Source organism: Nerophis lumbriciformis, linkage group LG36 (genome assembly GCF_033978685.3).
Source record: "Nerophis lumbriciformis linkage group LG36, RoL_Nlum_v2.1, whole genome shotgun sequence".
Classification (NCBI taxonomy): Eukaryota; Metazoa; Chordata; class Actinopteri; order Syngnathiformes; family Syngnathidae; genus Nerophis; species Nerophis lumbriciformis.
The window spans coordinates 12,440,804-12,450,000 of NC_084583.2; the positions used below are offsets into that span (position 1 = coordinate 12,440,804).

General features: G+C 42.3%; 1 protein-coding gene across 14 annotated transcripts in view; it reads left to right on the forward strand.

Moving 5' to 3' along the window:
• The window catches only part of LOC133576895 (protocadherin alpha-C2-like), a 194,096-nt gene that overhangs the window by 120,670 nt on the left and 64,229 nt on the right, over positions 1 to 9,197 (forward strand). The window contains exon 1 of one of the 14 annotated variants that reach the window (XM_061930278.2): positions 4,380 to 7,269. The exons of the other annotated variants lie outside the window; for them this stretch is intronic. Coding sequence (XP_061786262.1) covers positions 4,885 to 7,269 — 2,385 coding nt within the window. The 5' untranslated portion in view covers positions 4,380 to 4,884. Of the gene's footprint in view, positions 1 to 4,379; positions 7,270 to 9,197 lie in introns of those variants that run through there. 14 annotated transcript variants of the gene reach the window in all.

Here is a 9,197-nt window from a genome sequence, read left to right on the forward strand (position 1 = left end):
ATTGTTAGAGCCCATGTTGACATTGCTGCTGTCCAATCCGTCAATTTGATTGACATGTCATCACCCAAAGGGACAGTTTACTTCTTGCAGAATTAGAATACATACCCATCCTGACGGGAGCTGGTCTTACTCCAAAGCTACTCAGCAGTATGACGTGTGTTTCAGCTCAGACACGCTCAAGAGTGATGTAGTGGTTTTCCCCGCACCCTATCCACCTGTAGATGCTGAACTGATCAGTATTAACGGAGGAGACACCTTTACCAGGACTCAGACTTTACTTAACAATGACAAGGTAAAAACACTATTTTCACAGGCTTCCCCTTTGCACATATGGTATGATTGCGATGTGTTATAGTATATGTTGCTGTGTGCCATGTTATGTGGATTGGTCTCTAAGTTCTTGAATTGTTGTTACTGGATTACTGTATTAGAATGATACAAAAGACACTACAGAGCATGGATGTCAAACTCTGGCCCGCAAATTTGTGTAATTTCACTTGGCCCGTGAGGCGATATCAAATTAACACTAGAGCTGGCCCGCCAATCATATACAGTGGCGGTGACGCGGTACATCACTAATTCTCATATTTGCCAAACCTCTCGGGAGACTTCCAAATTTCATTGCCCCTCTCGATAATTGTAACGTCCCCATTCACAGAAGTGAATGCAATGCATACTTGATCTTCAGCGATACAGGTTACACTGAGGGTGCCAGTATAAACAACTTTAACATTGTTAGAAATATACGCCACACTGTGAATCCACACCAAACAAGAATGACAAAGACATTTTGGGAGAACATCCATCCATCCATCCATCCATCTTCTTCCGCTTATCCGAGGTCGGGTCGCGGGGGCAGCAGCCTAAGCAGGGAAGCCCAGACTTCCCTCTCCCCAGCCACTTCGTCCAGCTCTTCCCGGGGGATCCCGAGGCGTTCCCAGGCCAGCCGGGAGACATAATCTTCCCAACGTGTCCTGGGTCTTCCCCGTGGCCTCCTACTGGTCGGACGTGCCCTAAACACCTCCCGAGGGAGGCGATCGGGTGGCATCTTGACCAGATGCCCGAACCACCTCATCTGGCTCCTCTCGATGTGGAGGAGCAGCGGCTTTACTTTGAGCTCCCCGCGGATGACAGTGCTTCTCACCCTATCTCTAAGGGAGAGCCCTGCCACCCGGCGGAGGAAACTCATTTCGGCCGCTGGTACCCGTGATCTTGTCCTTTCGGTCATAACCCAAAGCTCATGACCATAGGTGAGGATGGGAACGTAGATCGACCGGTAAATTGAGAGCTTTGCCTTCCGGCTCAGCTCCTTCTTCACCACAACGGATCGATACAGCGTCCGCATTACTGAAGATGCCGCACCGATCCGCCTGTCGATCTCACGATCCACTCTTCCCTCACTCGTGAACAAGACTCCGAGGTACTTGAACTCCTCCACTTGGGGCAGGGTCTCCTCCCCAACCCGGAGATGGCACTCCACCCTTTTCCGGGCGAGAACCATGGACTCGGACTTGGAGGTGCTGATTCTCATCCCAGTCGCTTCATTTTGGGAGAACATCCGCACAGTAGCACAACATAAACACAACAGAACAAATACCCAGAACCATTTGCAGCACTAACTCTTCCGGTACGCTACAAGGTGTGTGTGTGGGGGGGCGGGGAGGGGGGCGGGGAGTGTGTATATTGTAGCGTCCCGGAAGAGTTAGTGCTGCAAAGGGTTCTGGGTATTTGTTCTGTTGTGTTTATGTTGTGTTACGGTGCGGATGTTCTCCCAAAATGTGTTTTGTCTTGTTTGGTGTGAATTCACAGTGTGGCGTATATTTCTAACAATGTTAAAGTTGCTTATACGGCCACTCTCAGTGTAAACTGTATCGCTGTTGATGAAGTATGTGTTGCATTTACGTGTGTGTGTGCGTACAGGAGCCGCTCATATCTTGTGACTGGGCGGGCTTGTTGTTAGAAGGGATGAAAAGCGGACATGACGTCAGCTCGTAGAGGACGTTAAAAGCAGTGCCTGTAAGGCACGCCGCCAAGACTGTGGAATACGAGAAATAATGACTGATGAACTTCGTCCGATAATGAAGGTTGCCTCAGCTCAAAGCCTGAGCCCCGACATTAATGAACTAGTATCCAAGAAAAGATGGCTTGGGCACATCAGATTAGATCAGTGTGTTGCAAACTGAGCAGTTTAAAGTCCTGAATGGTTGGTTTATTCATTATTTTATTTTCAAATTTATTAGCCTGTGGAAAAAGTTAATGTTGATATGTACCTCAGAAGGCTGCAAATAGAAAAGAGGCATTCAATTTTTATCTAAATTGTATTTGATATGCCATTGATATTTTTTAATTATTATTATTATTATTTGAAACTCGATTTTGCATGTCACTATAAAGTTATATAAGCCTTGCTTGTTCAATATTTAATGCAAAACTTGTTTGAGTCCCTATTAAAAGGTTAATTTGTTCAACCTTGGTCGAGGCTTTGTTAAGTTTTAAATGTTGGCCCACTCTGTATTTGAGTTTGACACCCCTGCTATAGAGGCTTAGGGTATCGGGACGGGTAATATGGCCTTAGATGGCAACATCTATAACAATATATTTTTTGGTATGTACATAATAATATAACCATTTCAAAATGGACCACAAAAGCCCTGATTTGGCTGCTGACATACGCGGTAACAGAATGCATAATCTCTGGGCGTGTCATTTTCTCAAAACTGTTATTATCATATACTTGTTAATTTACTGTTCATAGCTGGTTACTTTTTCTTGTAAAAGGGTTTCATTTACAATTCTGCAAAATGTAATAAGCACTTATTCTTCTGTTGTTTGGATAGTTTACATTAATTTTGGACGATACGACAAATGTGGGTATCGATCCAATACCAAGTAGTTACAGGGACAGTATTAGTCATACTAATGGCAATACTTTAAATTGTCAAGATCAATGATGTTGTAACATACTTATAATTAGACAAAATCATATGTTGGCAATGTGACAATATAATGTATATATTTAAATTATTTACAACTATTGGTTTTTTGCCCTTAGAGTCCTCCTGTTTCCAGCGACTTACTTCCCAAGTTTGTAAACAATAACAAACATGACAAAATGTTTCATGATCTGAAAAAAATTCTATCTAATCACTGTAATTTTGACTGTGCTGATACTGTACTTGTTACTGTCCACACACCTTTGTTTACTTTTAACAGCTCTAGCTTAGCGGTTAGCATAGCTTATAGGTGTGATGCATGTTCAGGTATATTTCTCGTGATAACGATACTTGTAAAAAGGGTAGTTTATTTTCAGCAATGGAGGCAAGGATTGCTGACTCAAATGGACATCAGGCGCTAGCAGGCTAGCACAACCGTAGTAGAGGCTCAGGAAAATTTTAACTTTTGTAGTTCAACCTCTTGGCCGAGTCATACTAAAAACTATAAAATGGGACCCATTAATTGGGGGTTAAATCACCAAAATGATTCCCGGGCGTGGCCACTGCTGCTGCTCACTGCTCCCCTACCCTCCCAGGGGGTGAACAAGGGAATGGGTCAAATGCAGAGGTTAATTTCACCACACCTAGTGTGTGTGTGACAATCATTGGTACTTTAACAAATGAGGAGACAACATATGTCATACTTGCCAACCTTGAGACCTCCGATTTCGGGAGGTGGGGGGTGGGGGCGTGGTCGGGGGTGGGGCAGGGCGTGGTTGGGTGCGTGGTTAAGAGGGGAGGAGTATATTGACAGCTAGAATTCACCAAGTCAAGTATTTCATATATATATATATATATATATATATATATATATATATATATATATATCTACATCCTGAAAATATGGAAACAAAACTGTGTTTAGATAATTGATACTTCAAACTTCCATAAATAAATCTTAAGGAATATAACATAACTTGGCTTCTGAGAGCTTCAAAATGTAATGAATAAAATGCTAAAGTTGTTGATAAACAAGCAATTATTTTAATAATTAAATATGGTCATTTTAAATGAATTATTATGATAATTTAATATTAATTATTTCAAATATGTTTATTTTAATGTAAAATTCTAATGCCTGGATGTAATAAGGAGTCAGAAAAAATACAAATAAAAATACAATTAATTTTGATGTTTTTAGCAAAATACAGTAAAAATGTATTTATTTATTTTTTTAAATTAATAAATATATTTATTTTTAGGTAAGATAAACATAATAATACAATTTATCTCTCGTCTGGATGATTTATTTCTTGTCACCCTGTTGTCCTCCCGTTGTGAAAAAAGGCTGTCCTCACTCAGGTCCGCATGGAGCTGGAGGGGGCGCGGCCTCCAGCTCCGGCTGAAAATCGGGAGATTTTCGGGAGAATATTTGTCCCGGGAGGTTTTCGGGAGAGGCGCTGAATTTCGGGAGTCTCCCGGAAAATTTGGGAGGGTTGGCAAGTATGACATATGTGATTCAGAAAAGTACAATAATGTATTTCTCAGTAGGCACATGACGTTTCACAGCCCCCCAAAACATACTTAAAATGTATATTTCCTTGACTGTGCTGGCAGTGAAATGTTGCAAATTGGATATATGATAAAGTACATATTGTATGTAAGACCGGTACTGCGATTTTTAGTGATAAATGTGGATTTTGGTTTTGTTAGTGTCAATTTGGCATCGCAAAAAATGTACATAATTTTTACCAGTAGATGTCGCACTCGGCTCACAGATCGTGTACAATTCAGACGTTTTTTCCTTATGTCCATATTGGGAGATGGGGCGTGATTCTTTGTCCGGTTGACAAAAAACACCTCATTCCGTGCTCTGATTCTGATGCTTTAAAATGTTTCTGCATGTGGAATCAAACATTTTGGTTCTATCTGTCTAATAATCCGGGAAATAATGAAACTGGAGGACAATTCTCGTCTTTGGATGTACTATTCCTTGCCTTTGTTTCACATATGGAGTGTGGCGTCTGCACAGATTGTCTATACCGTGACGGAGGAGTCGAATCCCGGTTTCACTGTGGGGAATTTGGCCAAAGACTTGCACCTGGATGGACTTGATTTGGAATTGAGAGGTTTGCAAATAACGGGGCCGAATGCCAGGTATCTGGAGGTGAATGCTAAAACGGGAATACTTGTGGTGAAGGACAGGATTGATCGAGAGGAGCTGTGCTCTCGCCGTGTGAAGTGCTCTTTGGAGGTGGAAGCCATTGCAAACGCGCCGCTGAATCTCTATCGATTTGAGGTTAAAATTGTGGATATAAATGACAACGCACCCTCTTTTCGACTACCTGGGATTGTTCTTAATGTGTCTGAGTCGGCATATCCTGGAGAAAGATTTTCACTGGCAAAAGCTTTCGACGCAGATGTTGGCATCCATACAGTCAAAAACTACAAATTGAGTCAAAATGAGCATTTTTCATTGGATGTGCAAAATGTCGGAGAGCAATCTATGTCTGCTGAAATGGTGCTGCAAAAACCTTTAGACCGGGAGAAACAATCGGTGATAAAACTCACATTAACGGCTCTGGATGGAGGGAAACCTGCTAAAACAGGCACCTTAGAGGTCACAATTAATGTACAAGATGTTAACGATAATATTCCAATATTTGACAAAGTGTTGTACAAAGCCACCGTAACGGAAAACGCGCCAACCGGGACAAGCGTCTTGTCTGTGCATGCCCACGATTTAGACGAGGGTCTTAACGGAGAAATTGTGTATTCTTTCATTAAACACAACAGTGATGATGATGTCGAACATTTTGCTATCGATCCTCTGACAGGTGAAATAACAGTAAACGGTGAAGTAGATCACGAGAAAAACAATGCTGTAGAAATCAGAGTACAAGCAAAAGACAAAGGCTCAAGTCCGAGAGCATCACATTGTAAAGTACTAGTCGAAATCATCGACATTAATGATCATCCACCCGCGATATCAGTGACATCATTGGTCAACGTGGTCAGGGAGGATGCGCCTCTCGACACAATGGTGGGACTTTTAACGGTGAAAGACGATGACGGAGGAAAAAATGGCGTCGTTAACGTTAAAATAATTGAGTCTGTCCCTTTCAAAATCAAAAACACCTACAAGAATCATTATTCGCTTGTGGTAGATGGAGTTTTGGACAGAGAGCACGTTTCTAAATATAATATTACAATAACTGCGTCGGATGAAGGCGTCCCTTCCCTCTCCAGTATAAATGTAATTACTGTACATGTTTCTGATATTAATGATAATGCGCCCCGCTTTGGAGAACCTGTTATTAGTATATTTGTGAAAGAGAACAGTCCTACTGGGGCGGTTGTGTACACCATGAGCGCAGTCGACCCAGATGTGGGCGAAAATGCGAAAATATCATTTTCAATAATGAATGCTAACAATCTCAAAGAGGATGTTGTGAGATTAAATATTAACATCAACTCAGAGAGTGGAGATTTAGTCAGTTTGCAGTCGTTTGACTATGAGAAGTTAAAGACGTTCCGGTTTACAGTTCAGGCCACGGACTCTGGTGTTCCTCCACTCAGCAGCAACGTGACAGTAAATGTGTTTATCCTGGATGAGAACGACAACAGTCCCACCATTCTGGCGCCATATTCTGAGCATAGCTCCGTTAACAGTGAGAGCATCCCTTACTCTGCTGAATCGGGATACTTTGTGGCAAAGATCAGGGCTGTAGACGCGGACTCTGGATACAATGCACTGCTCTCCTATCACCTATCTGAGCCCAAAGGCAACAACAATCTATTCCGGATCGGAACCAGCACCGGGGAGATTCGCACCAAGAGGAGAATGAGTGACAATGACCTGAAAAGTCACCCCTTGGTGGTGTCGGTGTGTGATCATGGAGAAGCCTCCCTGTCAGCTACTGTGTCTATTGATGTGGTGGTGCTTGAAAGCACAGCTGAGATCCACACTCAGTTCAGACATGTGCCCATAAAGGAGGAGAACTTCTCGGACTTACACTTGTACCTGCTCATCGCCATTGTGGCCGTGTCACTCATTTTTCTGCTCAGCCTCATCACTTTAATAGCCGTCAGATGCCACAGACAGACAGACGGCACTTTCGGCAGGTACGGCGCCCCCATGATCACCACCCATCCTGACGGGAGCTGGTCTTACTCCAAAGCTACTCAGCAGTATGACGTGTGTTTCAGCTCAGACACACTTAAGAGTGATGTTGTGGTTTTCCCGGCATCCCTTCCATCTGTAGATGCTGAATTGATCAGTATTAATGGAGGCGACACCTTTACCAGGACTCAGACTTTACCTAACACGGATAAGGTGAGTTCTATGTCCTTGATTCAAGATTCAAGATTATTTATTGTCATATGCACAGTTAAACAAACAGTTTGCCGTACAATGAAAATCTTACTTTGCTAGTCCACCCTTCAACAAGTCATACGGTACTTAGCTAAAAAAAATAATAAAAAAAAAAAAAATATATATATATATATATATATATATATATATATATATATATATATATATATATATATATATATATACAAGGCACAGTAAGTAACATAACATTATTGCACATTCTGATTGACAGTCAACAGTATAAATATGGAGGTGACCTTTGGTCACAGCAGCAGTTAAAGTGTCTGTAGTGATCAAAGGTGAAAAGTGTCTACAGTGATGGTTCACAGTTCGGGGGTGGTCATGGTAGCTGTCTTTTGTTCAAAAAGATACAAGTAAAACAGGGGTTGGGGGGCTAGCGTTCACAAGTTAGCATTCACAAGCCTGATGGCCTGTGGGTAGAATGTCATGTCTGTGTGATGATGTTTTTGTTTTGGTCATATTCGGTTTTGTTTTTGGACTTTTTGTGCACTTTTGTTTTGTCACCATAGCAACCATTAGTTTTCACCTGTCACGTCACGCACCTGTTTTCGTTAATCATGTCCATAGTATTTAAGTTCATTGTTTTCAGTTTGTCGTTCTGACGACATCCCGCATTTATGCTTCTGCACACTCTCCACACCCATACCCCTGTCACACTCTGTTTACCTCTGCGTACCTCATGCCCTGTCCAAGTAAGTTTCTTCGATTCATGCCACAGTTAGCGACTTTTGTTCATGTCCTTAGTTTTTTGCCCACGTGCAAGTATTGGTTTCATCTGTCAGGACTTGGACTGTGGCGTGGTTTGTTCTCCCGTGGTGCAAATTAACATTTGGACCAGACATGGCGTGAAGGTGAAGACATATTTAATTTTACTATAACAAAAAGAACAAACTAAAGGTGCGCACAAGGCGGAAGTACAAACTTGACAAATGAAACCAATACTTGCACGTGGGCAAAAAACTAAGGACATGAACAAAAGTCGCTAACTGTGGCATGAATCGAAAAACCTTACTTGGACAGGGCATGAAGTACGCAGAGGTAAACAGAGTGTGACAGGGGTATGGGTGTGGAGAGTGTGCAGAAGCATAAATGCGGGATGTCGTCAGAACGACAAACTGAAAACAATGAACTTAAATACTATAGACATGATTAACAAAAACAGGTGCGTGACTCAAAACGTGAAACAGGTGCGTGACGTGACAGGTGAAAACTAATGGTTGCTATGGTGACAAAACAACAGTGCACAAAAAGTCCAAAAACAAAACCGAATATGACCAAAACAAAAACATCATCACACAGACATGACATAGAAACTGTTTGTCAGTCTCGTAGTCCTGGATTTCAGGCTCCTGTATCGTCTGCCTGATGGTAGGAGGCTGAAGAGACTGTGCTGGGGGTGTGTACTGTCCTTTATCAGAATCAGAATCGTTTTATTGCCATTGTTTGAGAACGGGTTCACAAACTAGGAATTTTTCTTGCTGCAATCATGCAACATAAAACACAGATTTGGTAATAACAAGAGCTGTAACTGAGCTATCAGATCTTGTTATAGACTTAGAAGGAATTCAAAGGAGCTACTGGTAGGAGTTATTGTTCATGTGCCTGATGGTCGAGGGGAAAAAAACTGTTCAGGTGGCGGGAGGTGTGGGTCTGGATGGACCGTAGTCTCCTGCCTGATGTTGTGATGTTGTGTTGTGGTCCTGGTAGAGTACATGTCCTATAGTGAGGGGAAGGCTGCTCCTGATATGTACTGAGCAGTTTTAATCACTCGCTGGAGTGCCTTCCTGTCCTTGGCAGTGCAGTTTCCATACCAGACTGTGATCGAGCTGGAAAGGACACTCTCAACCGTACTTCTAAGAATTTGGGTG